The 23,622-nt window shown below is 39.1% G+C and overlaps 1 protein-coding gene across 2 annotated transcripts in view; it reads left to right on the top strand.

Annotated features, from left to right (window-relative positions):
* LOC137181168 (synaptotagmin-2) overlaps window positions 1–23,622 on the top strand; it is a 31,536-nt gene that overhangs the window by 4,106 nt on the left and 3,808 nt on the right. Inside the window, exons 3-7 of one of the 2 annotated variants that reach the window (XM_067586678.1) lie at window positions 15,881–16,106; window positions 16,227–16,387; window positions 19,293–19,415; window positions 21,320–21,487; window positions 22,677–22,844. In XM_067586678.1, the coding sequence (XP_067442779.1) occupies window positions 15,905–16,106; window positions 16,227–16,387; window positions 19,293–19,415; window positions 21,320–21,487; window positions 22,677–22,844 (822 nt within the window). In that variant the 5' untranslated portion in view covers window positions 15,881–15,904. Of the gene's footprint in view, window positions 1–15,880; window positions 16,107–16,226; window positions 16,388–19,283; window positions 19,416–21,319; window positions 21,488–22,676; window positions 22,845–23,622 lie in introns of both variants that reach the window. The other variant, XM_067586677.1, reaches the window with a different exon arrangement.

Here is a 23,622-nt window from a genome sequence, read left to right as displayed (position 1 = left end):
TAATAATTACAGAATAATTAGGCTACTAAGTTGAGTAAAAGGACTGAAAATATATCTTTTGTTTTAAAACAAATGTAATGTTGATATAATTGTTAGAAATGAAACATTTGACTTCATCAAATTGACAAATATGTTGAGATGAAATGTCTGTTGAGGGGCACAGTGTTAGCGTGTGTGCAGTGCTGTGAAACAGAGAAGTGTGTGACATGCCCAGAACGTGCCGAGAAGGCCTGGTGGACATAGATGGCGGGTGAATTTGGGAAGTAGCCGGAATTATGAAATGCTAATAGAGCAAATCTGCACATAGATATAAACAGGAGGGACTTGCCCTGATGTGACCCCGGATCAGGACACTACTGGTTCAGATAGTGTGTAACCAGATTAGATCTATAGATGATGGTTCTTGTCTGTTGCTTTAGATGGAAAATCGTCATTTCTTCAGCTTAAATAACTTCCCAGCAAATTCAACAATGGTTACAATAGAGGAAAGAACTGTTGTTAACTAAATCTCTGTCTCTCGTCCTCTATTGTGGACAGAAACCTCAGTGTCAAAGACACTTTATTATGAAGGCTGGTCAGCCACTGTCGTACTGGAGTGACAGGTGACAACAGTGTATTTCTTTGTTTACCTGTTTATGCAATATTGTTTCACACGCAAAGCAGTTCTAGCTTGGCTCTTAGCAATTCAAAGCTTCTAATGTACATATTTGAAAAAAAATACAGCGATGAAGGTTACACAAAGGATGCTTAAAGAATGACTGCATCTCCTGTGGTAACAATAGTTTAAACTTTAAAATATCCAATAAGAAGATGGGGAGTAATACAACAATAGAATAATGATAACAAATGATACAATATCTGTAACATTATAACATTTTGCAGCATTGTACATCATTTAAAAACAATGTCTACAGGGGGAAAGCAAAGCTAAAAAGATGAGTTTTTAAAAGATAGGCAAAGAAGATAGACTTGAGTTTTATGTTTATCCATTTTTATTAATGCTACCTAATAAGCACAATCTAGCTAGTGTGATAACTTTGATAACACAGGTGCAAATTCAGCTTTTCATACTGCAGATCACAACAGATCAGCTCAAAAACAATTTCATGTTCTGCAGTTGCTGAACTACAAAGAACTACAAACCTTCCAGTAAAAGGCAGCTGAGGGGATGTCAATATTTAGAAGCCATTTGCACAGAAAGGTGAGAGTTTTGTTTTAAATTTTTCAAACAATTAGTAAACCAAGACAAGAGACTTGAATCACAAAATAATTAATTTTAACCATTAAGATGTAGGAAACGAAAAATAGCCAGAATATGAAATTGAGATGCTTCCTTATAATGCAACACAGCCAACAATGTATGATTCTGACGGGTTTGTTTAGCAAGCAGTGGATCCACTGCACAACCAATGTGTTGCTTTGCTTTTTCTGCAATGTGTGCATTTTGTCTTTACAAACCTGCTGAATTTGTTTCTGCAGAATGTTAACCGTGACAATTAATCCCAAACCGGAGCAACAAATTTAACTGCTTCTGTACAAACATGTAATGCAGACAAATCCACTTTAACTGCTGATCATCATATCATTTTACACAGTTCATAACTGATTATTTATTAGAATTCTTTACACTAATAAAAATCAAATGATATATTAGCTGATATCATTAGCTCAGTGAAGACGGTGCACATGACTCTAGTGTCAGGCCAACCTCTGCAGTCATGTGCAGAGGAGGATCAATACTTTTCAGCAGATCAATTTTGATTGCTTCAGGCGCAAATTAATCTGTTTGAGTACCAGATTGAGCAACAACAATTGGTGTTCCTTGGTACTGTACTGTATGTGCGTTTATCTGTGTGCCTTTCTACCACCTCTGCTACAAAATGATAGTCTAAATGCTGTAACACTGTAAAACTAAAACTCAAGCTAATGTGGAACATTCTCACTTTTCAGGTGAAGGACATATATTATAAATAGAGGCTGTCTCAGATTTTGAGTCAGTTACAGTAAATCAAAGGTGTTAACAGCGACCGCTTTTCATTCGTCAGGGAAATCTGTCAGGTACACTGAAATGTGCATGAAGTCTCCTTGAAGTTTGATCACCATTATAGAGAGCCACGCTTGAACAGTTACAGCTCAAACTGATGTTGGTCACTTCTGTGTATTAAAGAGCACATGAGCAGCACTCTCTGTTGGTGATTCTGAGTCCTGCACTCCTCACAGAGGCTTGATGACCAGGAATGACAGCAACATTAAAGCAATAATACTGTACTTCTATCTATTTATGAGCTGAATGTTGTAGATAACTTAAAATAGAATATTTGATCACTTAAAACAGAGCAATGAGGATCTTTCTGCCATTTTTTTTTTGGGTTGATGCATAGTACGAACCTGTTTGTGAGGATTTGCTGATGATGGATTTTTTTTAATGGTACCAATTTGTCTTCTCCTCTCTGAGCACGAAACCCCTTGACAGATTTGGAAATTTGCTGGAGCAGAAAATGGAAGATGCCAAGATTGACACATCTGACTCTGATCTGTACGAGATTTGCCTTTGACTTTGGACTAAAGACTTTAAGGATACATCCTTAAATTTTCTTGCCTCTAAATTCTATATCACTTATGTGTATTTTGATGAAGCTTAGAAATCAGAAGGAAAATGATTGTGCGCTACTTAATTAGCAAAAGTCGAGGATGAAATCTGATTTGAAATGGTGGCCAGAGGAAAAAAAGAAATGTAGGAAGTCAGCGCAGAAGGATCCGATAATTACTTACGGCACTCGTGTCCCTTCTGGCTTCTCTTTACTCAGTACTACTCCGTCATGTTGCCCCAGATCTGTGCAGTTGGGCAACCTATCCTTCACTGGTGGAGCAATGTATCCTCTCTCTCTCTCTTTTTCCTCCCTTTCTGTCTCTAAATGTTGCTCTCTCTCTCTGTCCCTACCTCCCTCTCACACCCTAAATGCATCAACATCCAGCATTAGTCGGTCAGGCTATTTTCAGCACCAGCAGGAGAGAAACAGAATGTGTGTAGATGAACATATCTGTTTTTGTGTTTGTTGTCAGGGTGCATTGAATCCTGATGATGTGTGCAATTAATCTGTATTTGTGAGAATAGGATGTGAGGACAGGAACGTGACAGATAGTAGGAAAGTGTAATAAACAAGTGTTAGGTGCAATCTGAGGAATTTAAAAGTATTTCTCTGATCACAACTGAACAAATTGTTTAGAGTGACAAAAAAAAATCAAACTTGAAGGCCAGTCAGTCACCATCACCTCCAGAGAGACACTTTTTTCACTTTTGTGCAGTTAATCACACCTTTTGTTGTCAAGATTTCTGGCAGTTCAAAGCAACTTTTTGATGTGACTGGTTCTGTTTAATTTTTCATGCTTTGTTGCTTCTCATCACCAAAGGAAAATGTTTGTGGGAGTCATAGTTGCAATAGTTTGCCTTTAAGCTAATGTATGTGGATGAACTCACAGGGGAAATTTAGAAGGAAGACAATGTGCGGTTAATTACTTTTGTTAGTTTTACCCTTGTGATTACAATTGTTTTCCACGTTTTTCATGATGCAAGTAGATGGTAATATGCTGTTGCACAAAAGTGTTTTGTTACTGATTTCTGATGGACACTGGGAGACGTTTGGTTTAGTTGATGGTTGAATTGTTTAAAAGAAACATGCTTTTTCTTAACTAGTATCTACTAAAGCTACATTTAAGTTGCCAATGTTTCTACTCACCTTCTCAGTTAATTTTAAAGGTTGATATTAGTGTGATGTCCTTCCTGCTGTGTTTGGTGGGCAAGTTCAGGTGGCAAATGGTGGACTCGGGAGGATTGTCAGTTGATGTAGCTCCCCGGTAAGCCTCGGCCTTTGAGGATTTAAAAGCCGGCCCATTTACTCTCTCTTGTCTCTGCTGTCGTCCACTCTGCATCCTCCTCTTATTTTAACACCATTCAGACATTATTTTGACGTCTACAGCACATGTTACAGATACATTTCATTGCAGACTTATTTCCACACTCTAATTTGTTTGGATATTTGATTTTTGTTGAAAAATGAGAGAATTCTGAATCCTGGTGAAAATTGGTGCAGTCATGTGTTGGTTTCAGCCCGTCTTCATCCATAGGGAATTTTGGCAGCTGTAGCTATTTTACTGCTTGTTGGATGGTCTTTTTGGAAACCCCCTCCTCACACCATTTTGATGTTGGATTAGGAGGTGCTGTATCAGACAATTTCTGTAATTTTCCAAAACTGACATTCACACCAACTTGGTGTCATGATTGGCCAGCTGTGTGTAGGGGAGAAAGGAGCCAGGGTTTAACTATTTCTGTCACTTTTCATTTAAACAACCAAGTGCAACACCATGTATGCCTTTCAGGAAAGACAGTCTGAAAATGTGCAATGTTTCCCCATATTTAATTGATATCACCTCTTCCCCTCTATATGATGGTCAGCTTTTACCTCTACCTTCCATTGTGGCTGTTTAAAACAACAATAAACACATTTGATTTCCAACAAGGTCTGACAACACATAGTATTAACTGCTTCTTTTCGAGCATTAACGTGACCCTCAGTGCTGTGCTTTGCTGTCTGACACAGTGTCTTTTTTGATAGTACAACTGAGGGGCACCAAAGCTGTAAATCTTCAAATCCTACACACAATTGACTTTGAAGGGGGCAGAACATGCTGTTTGTGATTTTCCATCATTTATATATTGTTTTAATGTTTGATGTCTATGTCAAACATGGGTAAAGTTCCAAAACATGAGGTGAGCATATGTAAAAATGCTCCCTGAAAGTCAACACTTTGCAAAGTTACCTCTACTTTCCATGACACTGGCTTCAGATCAAGCCCACAAATGGCCATCCGTTCCATAGCCTTCTTTGCTAAGGTTGTTCCATGGGTTGCTCATGTTGTCTGCACGCATTTTTCGGATCACATTTTGGCTCGGACAGTACAGATGTATTTGAGAAGTTGACATGAGTAAAGAATGAGAAAATGTAGCAGAAGGCAGCTTCTGGGAGCAAACCAATCAGAACAGAGTGGGCTCATCGGTAGGGGGGCCTTAAAGCAACAGGAGCTAAAACGGCCTCTTTCAGACAGAGGCTGAACTGAGGCATTAAGAGCTGGCATAAAATAAATAAGGAGGGTTTTTAAAACTGTAAATCATGCAAAGACACCTCACTAGAGACTCAGAATGAAAATATAGACCTGAAAATGTGCACGATAAGTCCCCTTTAATAGAACTTCTTCACAGCGATTATTTTGAAATGTTGTAGCAGGAAAAGCACAGGTGTCATTAATAACATTAATGAAAAATGCATCTCATTTAATTATTCCAGTTCCAGGGCCCTCCATGGTCTACTGCATGCTGATTCATTTATATCGCTTTCTGAAACACGTCAAGCCTGTACACATCCATGTAACACCCACACAGGTGTTTCCACTTATGTTGTCTGATTAGGTCTCTTTACACAACCGTGTTAGTGCATACAAACTGAGCTTGATTAACATCTCCCTCACTTTACTGTCAGTTTTGGAGCAAGATAAATTACACCCTCATCATTCTTATTTAGTACATGACGTTTGGTGACATCAGGTAACTCCCAGCATAGCTCCTCCAGACTTCAACCTGAGCAGAGGTCTAATCAGTCAAATGAAGTAACAACACCTGTATGCGTTTGTGGGGTTTCAAAAAGGAAGTGAGTGATCGTTACTGTTATTAGTTCCACCTGTGTGTATGTAAGATAATAGTTTAGTCTTTATAGACAAAAGTAGCCTATGGTCATCCCCTGAATCATCTTTCTATTCACTTGTAGGATGTTTTGGCATTTTTTTGGCCCAGCAAACACAATTATATCCTTTGCTATTTTGGGTTAAACCAGTCATGGCTTTACTCACGTGACGACACTGACCGAGATCTCAAGGCTCTCTTGTCCTTCACTGGGAGACAGTCTCTGTAGTATCACCATGCCAGTAACTCGGTTAGCATTAAAAGCTGCTGTCAAAGCACAAGAGTTCTTCTTCGACACACACACAAACACACACACACACGCATACTTTGTTGACGAACTGCTACTTGCAAGACTCTCAAACACAGATACGGATGTACTGAGCCAACTATGACCATATGGTGCTTTCTGTTTACTGTTATCCAAGCTGCAGTATGACTGGCCGGAGTGCGACCAGAGCCTCGCATGTGTGTGAATGTGTGTGTGTGTTTGTGAGAGAGAGAGAGAGAGAGAGAGAGAGAGAGAGCAATATAGAAAAAGAAGGTTGGCTAAACAGAGTAAAATGATGACGTAAAAGGATAGATGAAAGCAAAGACGAAAGGAAGAAATGAGGCACAGCAGGAAATGGAGGAAGAGTGTGAGCAGCTGACTGTTGGACAAACTGCCTTCTAGCTTTGTATTTCTCTGTTACACCCCTGCATTGCAGCACTCCCTGCAGGAGCTGAGGGGGTGCAGTCTTTTCTACATCCTCTCTGCTGCCTCAGAGGAGACAAATCATCTCGACCAAAACGTCCCGGCACAGCTCAGCACCAGCACCAGCTGTCCTCTGCATATGTTTGTTATCTTGGGCTTTGATAGCAGTTGTGTTGCTCTTATCGATGTCCCAGCGCAGCGGAGTTCTCCGGCCTGACTCATCCTTTTTTGGAGAGGACGACTAGTAAAGTGAGATAGGGGGAGTACTTTACTCATTCACAGATGCTCTGAGGAAATGAGAGAGCCAGGGAAGAGCAGGCATATCCCACAATGCACTGAGAATTCAGCTGAACCAATCCTAATGTACTATCACTGCCTGGGTTGATGCTGCAGCTGCATTGTGACCTTGCACTAAACTCTGCCAGAAACTAAAGCTGCTGAGTCAAGAAGAAGCAGAGAAGTGATTTATCAGATCTGGTCAAGAACATTAACTGATTAAATCCAGTGAGCACATTGAGGTGATTGAAAAGCAATTAATTTCTGAAAACTGCAACCTTTCTTTTTTTGCATTTTGTAAAATTTCACTTACAATATAAGATAATTTTTTATGATCAATGGTAGGATTTTTTTTGTCAATCTTGTTGTTTGATCAGTCTTACTAGGAACACAGAGTGGTGCACACTTGGGCTAACGTTACCTACTTTAGCTATATGCGCCAACAAGGCAGGTATCATAATCAAGTAACGTTAAATTAGTATTGTGACAATCGTCCGACTCAGTGTAAGTCCTGGAGCTGGGGAAAGCAGCAGGCTGTCAATCAGCAACCACACGGCAAGTCTTCAAATCTTACTAACAGAGCAATAATTTCCAAAATGACCACCAGCACACTTATTAGAGGGCTAGAATTTAGAGATTGAGACCATAATGAATTAGAGAGAAGTTTAATGGGAGTCAATTGGAGTCAGGGATGTTTTGGAGCCAGCATGTAGCGGCCGTTGATGGTGCCACTAGGGGTCTCTCAATCAAAATAATAACAAAAGACAGAGTGTGATGATGGTGTGAATTAGCATGGTATCATGGGAATTGTTGTCTTCATTGTTAAACAACCAGCTTCTTCACTTTAGGATTACTTCAGTGTTCATCGTTTAGGATGTTTTTACCGGGACCCGAATTATGTGCGGAGGTCTCCTCCACTCAAGAACAAATAGACCCGGTGATTAAAACAGGTAAAAACACTGAACAAAGCAGCTTCACATTAAAAATCAGTGTTTCTCTGATGCTGTTCAGCAGGCACAGGACGTCTGGTAGGTGCTGCTAGCCAAGCTGCTGTTAACGTTTGCCCAGCTTGTTTCTCTGATAACTTAAGATCCATATGTTTAGCAGGTTTTTACAAGGAGCCGAAATATCCATAGAGGTCTCCTAATCTCCAAAAACAATATACACAGGGATTAAAACTGTAAAAATACCGAATAAAGCTGTTTCACATAAAAAAATCAATGTTTCTCTGACAATGTTTGGCAAGCACTGGACTTCCTGGAGGGGCTGCTAGCCAGCTTGCTTCAGCCTCAAACTCTGGTAGTTGCTACTTGCTTCAGCTACATTCCTACTTCTCCAGGATCCTGCGTTTCCATGCAACTTTGCAGTCCCTGACATTCACAACCTGACCACCAGTTGTTGTCAGACTTTCCCACTGGTCCAAATCACCTGATTTCCATTCCCACCTGGTCACCTGTGTCTCTTTCTCCAGTCACTCAGTACCTGATTCCATCATCACCTGATTGTCATCTGCCCTAATCACCCAGTTGCTTACGTATCTGCCCATTTGCCACTGTCCTCTGCAAGTTCATCAATGTTGCCGTGTGCCTTTGCAGTCCAGCTACTTAAAACCTGATCCTGTATTCTGCTACCTGTTTCTGCCTGTAACTTGAACCTGAACCTGTTCCTGATTTTCTTTGCTCTGCTACCCATGTTTTAACCCTGCTGCTTGTTTTTGACCTACCTGTCTGCATTGCTCCTTTTGATTTGTTTGGACTGTTCAGACCACCATCCCAATGCTAAGCCTGTTACTGACCACTGCTGTCAATTTAATCTTTCCTGTTTGCCTCGTGTGTCTGCATTTAGGTCCTCAATCCTGTTGCCTGTGACACTTTGACTCAAAACCTGCTCTCAAAATGGAACAATAATGAAAAAGAATAAACTCTTGGACATGTGGAAGATCAGGGCTGACAAAAATAAAATAGTTTGACCACATAGAGATTTAATTTCATGTTCCATTTGTGTGTGCAGAACGTATGACAAATTTAAATAATTTTCATTTTTAATGAAACATAAATTTTAATCTGCATTGTATGATTTTTAGGAGAAATCACATTAGCTAATAGCAAAAGGACTTTGCCAATTAAATATTGCTTTCTGTTTCTATTTTGCAATATTTGTTAAGAGTCATTCACAGGCTCCTGCAGGCCCAATATTGTTTTTCTAACCCTTCCTATCAGATTCCATCTGTCTAATGCATTAAGGATACTAAAGATAAATGGACTGAAAATACATGTTTTTGCAGAAAAATGTGACTCTTGAGTACTTAAGTAAGTACTGGAATAATGAGCAGCAAAGAAAATCCAAACCCACTGAGAATAATGTGGCTATTAGTCTTATATCTGATATTTATTGAGTCTCTCGCTCTCTTTATAATAGTGTTTGGCTTTCTGCCATTAACTTTAATCATTTTTCCCCCTTTTTGCAGTTTATTTCACAAAAAAGACAAGGTTTACTGTGTCCTAAATACTCAGATCCTTTACTCAAGCAAATGTACCAGTACAATTTAAAAATACTCAATTTCATGTAAAAGTCCTGTATTAAAATAAGTAATAAGTAATTAATTATAGGTAAATTATAGTATTATCAGCTAAATGTACTGTATATAAAGTATACAAAGTAAAAGTATCCATTCTGTATGGACCCTGTGACTGATATTGTACAATCTAATATATGACATTATTAATTGTTAACATTGATGCATCATTGCATCAATACCACTTTACTGTAGCAACTGATCAGTTTTTAAAAACTACTTTACATACAATTAATGTAGTCTGGGGATTCTCTGTAGAGGTCAGGCCCACTTCTTAGGGTCACAAGATAAATCTGATGGGTCATGAAATTTTTAAAATGAAACACTGGATACCTCTTTGAGCTTCTAAAAGTTATTTAAATTAAACCATGTGAGAAGTTTAGAGGAGAAATCCTTTTGGTGTAACTGCTAACCAATAAATATTTGAAATGTAGTGGAGTAGATGTATAAGGTAGCATAAAATGGAAATACTCAAGTAAAGCACCTAAAATGTGTACTTAAGTGCAGTCCTTGAGTAAGTGTATTTTATGTCCACCACTGGTCCTAAATCTGCTTTTGAGTGAATTAAACTTGTTGTTGCCAACTTGGCTCCTCTGGCAATGCAGATTTACAGTGAGTGATAAATGCTACTGTAGAATTACTGACTGTGGGGACTTTCCAGTGCTGTTTTACTTGGGCAGCAGGGTAGACCAGTGAGTGGAGTCTGTCCTTTAACTTGCAGGCACATTTTCAAAGCCCTGGACAGTAAACATCCACTCTGCAGACACAGAATCCCAGCTGACGCACTGCTGTTCTGTAGCTCACCCTGACCTCTGACCTTCTTTTGGAGGAGGCACTAAAATTGTGTACATTGGCCTGAGTTGTAATCTGTCCCACTGCTTTTCACTTTTCTTTTCCCTTATTTTGTTTCCCAGTCTCCCTGTCACAGTCTGCCAACAGTGCAGTAACAAAATTCAAGAAAAGCTAAGCTAACTGCTAAAAGCCTGCTGGTTCCAGCTTCATAATGAATGTGCACACAACAATTGTCTCATCTAACTCTATTCAAACTATTCCTTTAAAGCACCCAAACGTTTAGATGCAGTTGATGTTTACTTCTACAGGTGTAACATTCTCAGTCTCTCAGTCCTGAAACCACAAACTAGCAAAAGATCCTTCTGATGCTTCTTCAATTCTCCCAAGCCACATCTTTTTTACCCTCATGATGTCCTCTCATACACACCTCAGTCTACCAATCCATTAACATCTAATTTTTTTGTTATTTTTAGCTGGCAAGGTCATTTTATTCTCTTCCAGAATGAGGATGCTAAGAGAATCCGATGAAAAAGAAAATCATTAAACATAATCAGGAAATGACTTTGAAGCATGTAGAAATATCCAACCTTATTAAAGCAAAAGACCTTGAACTGTTTTGTACAAAGTTCCAGCTTAATGTTGTATTCAAAAAGATTTGTCTGTGTCACTTCCACTTTTGTCAAATGCATTTAGTAGATGAGTTGGGGAGAAAACAGCAGACAAATATATTTGGGCATAATTTATAAAAGGAAAAAAAAAGAAATCTGTGATGCAGCAGTTTTGTGTGAGGTCCCTGCCCCCCTCTGGCAGAAGGAGCTCATTGCGCTGTAACCTGACGTGAGAGGAGCCACATCACGCCAGCTCCTGACAGCTGCTAGCTGAACACGAGCACACAGAGAGGTATTTCCCCAAGGAGACTGAGGAGAGAAAGACAAAGAGTGAATGCCGAGATGGAAGAAGTTCAAATATGAACAGAAGTAACTACATGTGGGACGTTTCCATGCATTTGTTGATTGATTTGAAGCCAGTTTATCTTGCAGTCTGAATATAAGACTGGGCTATGAAGACTTTTTATCTAGATTTTCATATTCAAGCCTATAGCTCTTTACATTTGCATACTGTAGATGTCTTGGTCACACTTCACTTGTTTCATCATGAAATGGTTTTAGCTGGACACTGTTTGCTGCATTTTGTTTGTATTGTAACTGGTTCTTTTGCAATCAGTGAATATATTCACTTCCTATCTTCACTGAGAAGTCTCCTGAGGGATCAGTGAAAGGCAGACAAGTTGACCTAATCATTCTTGTTGTTTGTTCTGAACGGGTTTAACAAGGAAGAATCCCTCCAGAGGGTTATATCACACTTCTGAGATCAATTGCTGGGATCCAGTTAATTGTATGAGCTCAATGTAATATGGTTTGGAGCTGATGTGGTAAAGAGAGCACATCCTTAAGAGTTCGTCAGCCTATCCTACTACCTCAGCCACCGCTACCTTGCTTGTTCTCCATCTCTGATCTCTGCGAATTGTGGCTTTATTCATCAAACACATCCCCTCTTCCTCCTCCAAAGCTTTTGCATATTGATCTTTTACAACTGGCCTCCAATACTCGACCAAAGAGTGGCATGCTGCAATCAGCTGTGTGAGCTGCATCACAAATGAGGTTGGGGAGAGAGAGATGGAGAGACAGAGGTAAAGAGGCTGCGTGCATGAGTACATTGAGGGAGGGAGAGAGAGAGAGGGAGTAGGGAGGTGTGTGACGGGAGGGTGGAAAATGGGGGAGATGGTGTGCATTGGAAAAGGAGGAGGAGGAGGAGGAGGAGGAGGAGGAGGAGGAGGAGGAGGAGGAGGAGGGGTGTAGTGCTGCAGTGGAGAGAAGTGAGAGGAGACTGCAGTCTCTGCTTATGGGAGAGATCAGACTATGCTACCACAGCTCTGAGTAACTGTAGCCCAAACAGTTACTTATATTGGATGGGCCACCTCGCGAGGGGGAATACCACATCTGACCGGTGAGTTTTGTTTTAGAGATCGTGGAAGATTATTTATGTGACATGAATATAATCAAAAACTAAAAGATCTTAGAGGATCTTTTCTGCATTTTTAAACTAAGTGAGCCATTATAAACTATCATACTGTGACTGCATTCTCTGCACCTGAATATCCTTGTGTATCAGGATGTCACAGAGGCTTCTCTTTGTGGCTGAGTGATGCTGGCCAGTGATGAGCTGCAGAAATCAAAGGCAGATAAGGGCTGAGTGCTAATGGAACAGAGGTAAACACTCTGCTAAAACAAGAAGGGGGGGGGGGGGGACACACGGACATATTTTGGTGTATTTGTATTCAGTCGTTATCCTGATCACTGCTCGTTTGAACAGAAAACATATGCTAAGTTATGGAAGTTAGAGTGTTGAGTTATTCCTGCATTGGATCAGTGGATTAGGGGAAAGGTTATGAAGCACGGAGTTAATGTAGTTTATGTGTCACAGACTGTCTTTGCCTTAAATTTGTGTCTGTTGCAGTTTCTGACATGTTTTGTCTAGGGTGATACGCTGAGAAGTCTGTATAATGATTTCTGGGGCAGTTATATTTTTGGGAGGGACCCCTTTTGCAGCTAAAATTTTAATCATAATCATCATCGCAGAGAGGTAGCAGTGTGCGTTCATTTCATGCCCACGCCAACCGCTCCGGCAATGACTTGACAATGGCCTTGAGCCAATTGGTTATTTGATTGGCTGGTCACTCAGACTATAGGTAGGTTGTGGGCAATTCTGGATAGCTGATAGACACTATCAGGATTGCTTAGCAACAATGATCGGCTGGCCTTCAGCACACGGGCCTCCACTGTATGCGAATGGTGTGCATTTGACCACAGATCTCATCAGTTAAGACGAGGGAAACGTTAAAAAACACATACTGGAATGCAATTTTTATTGATCTGTAGCCTGTGAGTCAATGAAGATAAGGTTACATTATGATTGTGTTTGCCAGACATTGATAGAGAAGTCTGCCGGTTCACTTTCATGTGGTGATGCTTTGCCTCAGTTGAAATGACACAAATCCTCGCTACAGCAAAAGACTCACAGTATATCTCTCTAATTTGACACATGAACTGTGTGTGTGTGTCTGTGAAACCCTGGGATCCGTTGTTGTCCTGCTCATTTAAACAGGGGATAGACATTGTCTTTTAAAGTGTGACAGATCTTTTCTCTTTCAGTGCTCTCTGAGGGTGATAAAACCTCTGGATAGCTCTGAACATTTGAGAGCAATGATAATAACAGAGTGTCTTTTTTTATTTGATGTTTCGTTTTTTTTATTTTATAAACCTACATGTACTCCCACACAGTACTTGCTTTACAGCCTTAGCAGTGACATTAAACTAACTGATGAATCTTTTAAGGAATAAGAGAGAGAATCACGTAACATTTGCTCTGCTTGCTAGAAGATTTATTAATTTCATTACCTTTTCTGTTAAAACACTTTTGTCCAACAGATTCTTCACCTTGAAGGAAAAGCAAAAACAAACACTGAGAGATTATAGCTGCAGAACAAGTGGATGGTCGTAAAGTTGCCAATTATTCTGTAGCATTATGTTGAGCTGGTGGGGGGCATGAGAGCATAAAGGCAGTGTCCAAATCATGTTGTTCAGACTGGAAAAAATACCAATCTAAGAGTTTTACTGCAGTAAAAAATGGTTGCTGTTAGCATATAAACTGCTGAACTGCTTGTGCTCTCAGCATCCCTATTAGTGAAATTGCTGTCTACTTTAAGTAATCTAATAAATGACAAAAAAGAAAGAATTGTCTTTCTCTGCACCATATCGTGATTTAATCCTAAGTGAATTGATGCTACAGTTGTCAAAATCTCCCCTGTTTTCTGCAATACACAGCAAACCTAATTTTGGACCAGAGCATCAACACCTCAATTGCTAATAGTGTGCTGGTGTCACTCCTCATCATGCAAAGAGCAGACTGAGAATAAATAATATAATGCTCGCTTGAGCCTGAGAGGTAAATTGATTTTGTTGGCTGTTTGTGGTGGATTGAATTACCAGAGAATAGAAAGCTGATGAATTGCGAGGAGGACGCTTGTTTTAATAGTCTCTCATTGTGGTGAGAATGACAGTCTTATGATAACAGTTTAGTTTATTCCTCTTATTGGACTATAATAAGGATTACAGTGGTGTTAGCATAATGAATGACCAGCCATATGTTACTTATTGATTTCTTTTGATAAATTGTAAATAGTTGGTAGATATTAATACAAATAAGTCAATGCAAACTCATTAATTTTCCATACCTGCTTGTTCTTATTTACAGTCATGAAGGGGTAATAACTTGTCAACATGCATCCGGTGGAATGCAGGTTTCTTGTCCACCCCCGGATTAAAATAGACAAAAAAAAGACCCCCAAATCCACCTAACATGCGTATCTTTGGACTGTGGAAGAAAAAAAGCAGAGGGAGGACCCAGATTCAACCAAGTGGCAACTACCACGGCTTGAGGCTGAAGCCAATGTGGAAGTCCTTTAAAGTGCCATGCCAAAAATACCTGGCTCCAATTGACTCCCATTCAAAAAGCATCAACTTCTCTCTTGAAATACTGAGTAAATAGTTTTTTTAAACAAGTCATTATTGTCTCAATTGCTAAATTCAGACCCTCTAATGGGTGTGATGATGGACATTTTGGAAATTATTGCTCCGTTAATAAGATTTAAAGACTTACAGTAGCTTTGATGTCTGTCATGTGGGTGTTGAGTGACAGCTGTGATTGACAGTTGGCTCACCTGCTGCTCTCCCCCAGTTCCGGGACTCGCACTTGATTTCGATTATTGTTGCAATGTTTAAGTAAGTTTAATGTTACTTGCTAACGATACCTGCTGTATTAGTTAGTTAATGTTAGCCCAAGTATGCACTGCTCGGTGTTCCCAGTAAGATAGTGTGAAAGGCAACACCGGCACTCCTTATTTGGAAGGTCCTGGCTCCAAACAGAAAAGATGGCACCGACCATAAGCAGCAACTTTGGCCTTCAAACCGGCTCAAATGCCTACCAATGGATGATGTCACACCTCGTTACGTCCACCTTTATATACAGTCTATGGATTCAACCTGAAGATTTCACAGCGTTAACAGTGGAGCCACCATCTACCTGTAGAGATCTCCCTGCTTCCCCACCTGTCGGAGAGAACTCCTTTAATTCTGTGATAGCTCAGTCAGGACACATCTTTAACTCTGGGTCTCATTCACCTCAGGCAGTTAATTGTGTTCAGAGGGGGAAGGATAATCACCTCAGCTTCTGCTCATTCCTCACACAGACAGTAAATTCACACATCATCTATATAAACGGACGTGTTTGGTTTCAATTTTAATGCTTTTATATCCCGTGAGATATCTCTATTGAGAATGTGTGCTCATTCGCAGCTCTGATTTCTGTATAATCCTTCACTAAAAATGCGTATTGTAGATTGTGATGACTCTCAAACTGTTTACATCTTGATTTCATCATCTTCCAGACAATTGTTTCAGCACTACGTTTATCCTTGGAGTCTCTAATTTGTTCATCAGTTTGGTCCTTTCCCAGTGGATCACAAGAAACTGGATAATGGTACCGACTGATATGTTACCAAACTGTGTTTAAATTTCAGTAAATTTTAGTAACAGTAATCCTTAGGTGAAAGTTTATTTAACATGCAACACTGGCATCATTGCCATCATTTCTTTTTGTTCTTTCATGAACAAATCTCATTACTGAAGTTGTGACACTTCAGTCATTTCATGTTGCTTATCCTTGCTTTCTGTTTGATCTCTGTGTGTTTTAGGGACGCTGCGCCTAGTCTTTGACAATGAAATTCAACTTATTCAGAAGGCCACAGGCTGTGGCAGCCGCAGAGCCCACCGGTGCCACCACCGTGACCATGGCTCCCACCCCGGCGATCATCTCCACCGCGGCGGACACCTCCAGCTCCAACAACACAGAGATCAGCAAGAATGACATGTTTGAAGAAATCAAGAGCAAATTCTTGAATGAAATTGATAAAATCCCACGTAAGTAACTCATAGAAAACACTCTCTGAGTCAAAATGCTCTTTATATGATAAAATGTGTTGTAAGAAATACAGAAGTTCCAACTCGGTCTCAATTTTCCCTCTGTTTTGAAAACCACAGTGCCTCCGTGGGCTCTGATTGCCATCGCTGTGGTGGCTGCTTTGCTCATCCTTACCTGCTGCTTCTGTATAATCAAAAAATGCTGCTGTAAGAAGAAGAAGAACAAGAAAGGGAAGAAGGGCAAGGATGGCTTCAACATGAAGAACATGCAGGGTGGCGAGGTATGATGCTTCGTGCTTTCTACAAGCTGAAAAGTCAGGGTAACAAAATGTTTCGGATGATGTTTTTTTTTTCCCTCTTTGCTACCTTCAATTTATTATTCAAGATGCTATTATTATTTATGACATTTGTTGCTGAATTTATTCATTTAAAGATGTCTCTAGCTAACTGAATTTGATCTTTTACCTGCAGCTCTTGTAGCCCAGGCTGTAGAGGACACAAGGAGAGCGCTCTTCCCCTCCATTTATTTGATGTTGTTGTTGTGGTGGTTTAAATGTGTGACGTATTCCATTGTGGCCTGTGGTGAAAAATGACACACTTATTACGGAGTAGTGAGAAATAATGGGTACTGGGAAGTGGAAAGTTTTTTTTTTGACAAGTCCCAAGCACAAAAAGCTGCATATCATAATTAAAGAAAATGGATGAAGGCATGAGGACCACAGATGTATTGGGAGATTTCAGAGGCAAAATACAGTAAATCAGAGGATAAATGTTAGAAAAGCCAGTGATTAATTTGAAGCCTAATCAACTGACATCACCACAGATTGCCCCGCACTCCAGTGACAGTTAATTAAAGCAATCAATTATTAGTGTCCACAATGTGAATAATTGTCCCAGGCTGTGCTGCCGAAAACAAGTGTGTCATTTCTCATCATAATTGTGGTGGTGGTGGTGTTGACTGCCTTTCTTTTGTAGTGCGTTTGGTGTCTTGTGAGTTGAATCTCTTCCTCTCTCTGCTCTCCTCCTTTTTTTTCCCGCTTTGTGTCTGTCTTTATGTGTGCCTCGTGTTTCTTGACTGTGGTGGACTCCTGCGCTACGGTAGGTGGATAGTTCACGCTGATGCTCTCTGGCCCCCTGGGGCGGAGGGGGGTTTCATGGAATGAAAGTCGTAGCTTCCTTGGCATTTTTGTTTACTTTTTAGTCCCCCACCCCAACTTTTTATTTATTTATTGATTTGTTATGACAGCTTGAGAATGTAATAATGGAAAGCTATGATGTGCTCCATAAACCCCAGAGAGGAGAGTCTAACCATCTAACACATTGTTCGTGGGACAATGTAACTGTAACTCACGCCAATATGGAAAGTATTGGATTAAGAGATGATATGCAAGACAATTTTAACACTATTAATCTATGCATGTGATGAAGGGCATGGTTGGTTGGTTGGGAGACATGGAAATGGTGATGATAAAACTGCATGAAATAGAAAAATACTCGCAAATCTGTCTTTCTGATTGTAATACTCAAGGAGGAGTTAGGATGTGGAGACACTGGATGGCCCAGAAAGAGTAATAATGCTTCAAACTCAAGGTCACCTCTGCAATGAGGCTTTAATTTAACTACAGTAATAACACTGAAGCAATAAGACTCTATATTATTCAAATAGCTGGCTGTGCCCTTTAATCCTGAACCATTATTATAATAATGCTGAACTGAAAAGAGAGGCATTTTTTGTGATGCCACATACATTTAGAGGTGGGTCAGTGCAGATAAAAACTTTGGGACTATATCTAGAAATATTAAAGTTTTGAGTGTAGGGTTTCATAAAATAAAACAAATTACAATCCAGCTAAAAGTCAATAAAGTATGAGGTCTTTTGAAAGCCATCTCCTTGCCCTGAATATTATGTCTTTGCCCTTATCATTTAATATGCATTGGCGTTAGCTGTTGTGAGCTAGTTCCTCAGGGTTTTTTATATAAACATGTATCGTTAATGCTTTATTTTACAAGTCCTTTAATTTTATACTAATTTCCTAAAAGTTTTCTAATTAATTTGCAGGTATTTAATGGTTAATTTTACAGAAAGGGTGGTGCAATTTGGAACAAATTATGAGAAGAAAAATGTAAAAAAGTGTTACGTTGGTTTAATTGGTAAGCAGCCACTCATTATATTTGAGTTGATATTTGTTAATTTGCAAAAAATCTTAATAAATTACACTCTTAACAATCATTTAACAGACAGAAAATACTTAGTTTTCAGTGTGTAGTTTTGTGTATAGAAAGATGTATTAGAGTATTAGGTTTCAGTAACACTTTATTTTACAGATCCCCTTATTTTCCTACTAATTTCCTAGAATTTTCAGATTTTACCTAAAAGTATCTGTGGTGTAATTGTTAATTTTTAGGACATCTCTTTGAGAGGGTTTTATTTAAATATAGGAAATGCACTCAAGAAAGAATCTACTGCAATATGCTAATATGTAGTTTGACAGAAAACTACACATAGAAAACTAAGTATTTTCTGTCAGAGAATTGTTAAGAATTCAATTTATTAAGTTTTTTTGCAAATTATCACAAATATAATGGATGGGCACTTACCAACTAAACCAACTTTCTTATACTTTTTTACCAAATTGCAACCTTTCTGTAAAATTAACCATGAAATACATGCAAATTACTGCGATAATGCATGAATAATGAAAGACCTGTAAAATAAACTGTTAACCATATCTCCTTGTTCATTTGGTGAAATCAAAACCTTACAAATGAGCCTTTTGATAAACAAGACAACAACATAATATTTGATTTTATTGGAAAATGTTTGCATTTATTACCCCTCTTAGTGGAACTAGCATGCAATGCCTCCACTGACACTGGCTGTCACTCTACTGCACTGGCATGTCGAAGGAATTGCCCAATGATCCAAAAACACTGAGAAGACAAGGTGTGCAGAGTTTTTTAAAAAATGTGTGAATATGTGAATTTTGTGATAAATTCCTGGTTATTATCATCAGGTGCTGTGCAGGTAAGCAGTAACCGAAACATGTATCTCCCACGTAAAAACTCCTGAAGCTCCAGTGTCTGTGGCATGCTGGCTGTTGTGGGGAGCCCAATGTTCTGATTCACAGTCCACTGATTGTTAACGCTGTGGTTTCTTTTGTTACCTTCACATCACAGAAACTCCAGGATGACGATGACGACGAGGGAGAGACCGGACTGACGGAGGAGGAGAAAGAGGAAGAAGAGAAAGAACAAGAGAAACTTGGGAAGCTGCAATACTCCATAGATTATGACTTTGAGAATACAAAGGTCTGTTTTTTTCAAGCTTAAGCTTAAGCTCATTAGTCTCTGTATTAAAAAAACTAAATATTACGAAGAAGCCAGTCAGCTTGGTATGGAGATCAAATTGCCATATGATGGTGATCATATGGATATTAATCTTCATATGATTACATGGAGATATCATAGTTACTTGCTTTCACAAACCAAAATGAACATTTATATCCCATTCGTCAGGAACAATAGCATTTACAAGGCTTTTGCGGACTACAAAACACAAGATGTAATTTATTTTCTTTCTCCAAATGACTGTACAACAACATGTGCAAACTTCTTACAGCTATAAGCACTGGTTATTAGTAATAGAGGAATTATGTGCATACTCCTATGAGGGGACATCTCCAACAATATAACCACAATCAGCAAGAAACAACAAAGCTGTTTGCTCTAAAATATGTATGCACAATCACACATTATTTATACAGGCTAAAACATGAGTTTCTTCTCATCATCTAAAGAATAAACACATAGCTGAAGGTTTTCAGACAGACTCAATTGCATATAAATATCATAATTAATTGCATACTAACACAGTGCTATTGTGGTATGTTGCTGAAATGCTTAGACTGCTAATAGCCCAATAGGTGGCACTAGCACACAGGCTACAGACCTCAATTGATAAGAGTGAATAAGAGTGAATTTTTTTTTGCTGTATCAAAGTGAAGTAATTAAGACAACAACTAAGTGGTCATGCTCCCCGGAATATATATAAAATGATGTATATAACCTTTTGCAAAATAACAATGACTAAAACATTAGATGGATCATATAACAAGAAATATATGTTTTGAAGACAACAACCCACATTATCAAAACAAAGGTAACTTACAGCTACGAACAGGTAACTCAATGATGTAAGAGAGGTTTGCCAGATTGAGGAATCCTGTTGTGCTCCATGGGTTGTTCAAGGAGCAGCAAACAGCAGGCAATGCCAGCAGAAAAGCTGGTTTATCTTTATGCTTCCCATTAGCCATTCCATTCTAGCATAGTTCCCATCACAAAAAGACCTAGCTTTTCCCATAGCTCTCCCCTGAGTCAGGTCCAGCTACAGGGTAGGCCTTCCGTTCTGTTTTATCTTCAGTTGCAGCTCAAAAGCAAGCTTAGTAAGCTTAGTAAAGTCATTTTTTAAAGAGAAACTCAAAGTCCCCATCTCCATCCATTCTGCAAACTTGCTAACCGGTCCTGCCGGCTACTCAGTGCATGAAGTAGTAAACTACCCGATGATAGTGTTTGATTGGTGAGAAGCCAGGTTCAACCTGACCTCCCTTGTTTGTTTGTTTTTAACAATGAATTGACCATTCAATGTTGAGCTTGGCCAAGCCTGGCCTCATTCTGATTGGCTAAAACATTTACTTTTTGTCTCTAAGGGAAGCCAGGCAAAGCTGGCCTCCTTTGAGCGATCACAAGACAGAGCAGAGGACATAAACTACACATTGTAATGCACACAGCAGAGGGGTGCTTTTTTGCTTGCTACATCAGATAAAGAAGGGATTGGCAAAAATAAGTAAAGGACATATATGTGGAAATAATAATTTTCATGTTCTTTATTAGAATATATTTTGTGGGGAGGCCAGGCTTCCTTTGGCCTCTGAGAAAAACCCCCTCCGGTTTTCAGAAGTTATCACACTGTGACCACTATGTGAAATCGAAGAAAACCTTCTGACATTCAATTCATCTCCAGTCAGGCAAGATGTTTGTGGTGATTGATTTGCTTTAGTTGTCAAGTGATGTTATATAACCAATTTTGCAGCTCTGACTCTGCAGCAGTGACCCCGACACAAATGAACAATCTTATAAATATTGGATTTTCACCCTATAAAATTCTGTCTTCACTGCTTCTGTCCCCTACACCCTGCCCTCTCCTCTGCACACAGCTCACAGTTGGTATCCTTCAAGCTGCGGACCTCATGTCCATGGACTCAGGAGGAACCTCCGATCCTTACGTTAAGGTCCTGCTCCTACCTGACAAGAAGAAGAAGTATGACACCAAAGTTCACAAGAAAACACTGAACCCTGTCTTCAATGAGACGTTTGTATTCAAGGTTAGTCTCTCAGCCTTGTATGTCCGTGATAAAATATATCTACAGTTACAGAATTTGGTGCAGAAGAGGTGTAAACCTCGCTTTACAGCCTGCAATACTTCAATATGTATCCATGCTGCTGTAAACAAAAAGAGAGACGTAGAGCAAACATTTATGGATGATGGTGAGAAAGTGTAATAATAAGACTAAAGTGCAATAGGGCTGTGTCTTGTCAGGTTTCACAGGATATGTGTACTCACTGGCCTGTGCAGTCTACATGCTGCTCTTTTTTCTGTCCTGGCTAATAAAGCCCACAGAGACTTTACAAGTGGCTCTGGGTCATGCTGGAAGCTCTGCCTGTCTGCAAATTTGCAGCAGATAAAAAAACTGACTGTCTGTGAATGTTCTCTCCCAGACAGAACTGAAGAGATGTCCATTGCCACGTTTATTGTTTTCGCTTTCCAGGTTTATTTGAGATTTCTTCCATTTTCAACTTGAAAGCCTTTTTTCAGTTCCACATGTCTAGACTGGGTATCTACAAAGGATGGTAGCATGCAGAGTAGTTCTCATCTTCATTTAATAATGTTTCAGTCAGCTGGAGCATGTTGTCTAATATTCCTAAGCATGTTTTAATTAGTGTTTAATCTCCTCACCTGGTTTTCCTACACGCATGGAAGCGGAGGGTGAGGGGAGGGTATTCAGTTGGTTGTAATCTGCAACCTCACTACTAGATGCCACTAAATCCTCCACACTGCACCTTTAAACCAGAGGAAAAAGGCATGTAATTAAATTTATGTTCTTTAAATACAAATGACTTGTCTTTTTTCCTCAGGTACAAGGTATCTTTTGTCAAATTCAAATGCAAATTCAATTTCAAATTCATTTCAACTTATTTAGTTTATCTTGTTAGCTTCGAATATTTTTTTATTCAATGGTTTCTTGTGGTAGCTGGGAAGTTAATTGAGCTTCTCTAGTCAATCTGACTTACTTGTCATTGCACTTTTTAAGAAAACAAGGGCAAGCAAATAAGGGAAAGTGTACATGTGGTGAAAAATCGTATTGAACATATCAAATTCCTAAAAAAAAAAGTTCTTTAACTGTCAATTACTTTTACATCTTCTCATTATTTAAAATTCTTTGATTCCATTCAATAGTCATATCATCCCATTGAAAAATAAATTCAAATTTATAAAATGTGTTTGTTGATCAGGTACCCTACGAAGAGCTCGGTGGAAAGACACTGGTGATGTCTGTTTATGACTACGACCGATTTTCCAAACATGACGTCATTGGAGAGGTGAAGATTCCCATGAACACCATCGACCTTGGGCGGCCGATTGAGGAGTGGCGGGATCTAGAGAGCGCCGATCAAGAGGAGGTGCTGTTAAGAATCAAACTGATCAAATTATACTGTGAAAGATGAATAAGATAACTGATTGATATGCAGCTGTCAAAATAGATATTTTATATAACTGTGCAAATATTCAATCATCTGAATTCATTTCTATTTTATTTTTGATGGGCTGAAATGTGTCTTGGTTGTCTTCTGTGAGCTTATAAATTTGAGTCTGAGATGTCTGAAATTTTTCATAGAAAATATAATAGATTTTTCACATTTTCTTCTATTAACTATGGTGTTTTTGTCTTTAAAGCAGTAGTTCAGTAAATATGTTTATTTGCCAAAAAATAGTCCAATAAAACCACAAATTTCCCTTTTTACACTGGTTTTTGTACAGATTAAGCAAACAAGAAACAACATATCAAGTAGTGAGCTTTAGAGTTGTAGGTTGATAGATTTTGTTACGTTTGGACAGAGCCAGTTTAGCTGTTCCCCCACCCTATTTATTCCAATCTTTATGCTGAACTAAGCTAAATGGCTTCTGACTTTAACTTCATATTTACTGTGAAATCATGACAGCCTTATTGATCTCATCTAACTCTGGGCAATAAAGCGCATATGCATATTTCCCAAAATGCCAAACTATTTTGAAAAACTTTTTTGAGCAAAAACCATCTTATTGATTGCCAAAATCTTGGAACTAAGAATCTAAATAGGACTGTGAAATTCCAAGAACACAGACAATATTGCCTCAAGGACAAGAAGACCTCAATTTCAGCCCACGGGAAAAATGCAAGACACACAGCAGACAGTAGCT

The sequence above is a fragment of the Thunnus thynnus genome, chromosome 4 (genome assembly GCF_963924715.1).
Source record: "Thunnus thynnus chromosome 4, fThuThy2.1, whole genome shotgun sequence".
NCBI lineage: Eukaryota > Metazoa > Chordata > Actinopteri > Scombriformes > Scombridae > Thunnus > Thunnus thynnus.
This window is presented reverse-complemented; position numbering and strand designations above follow the sequence as displayed.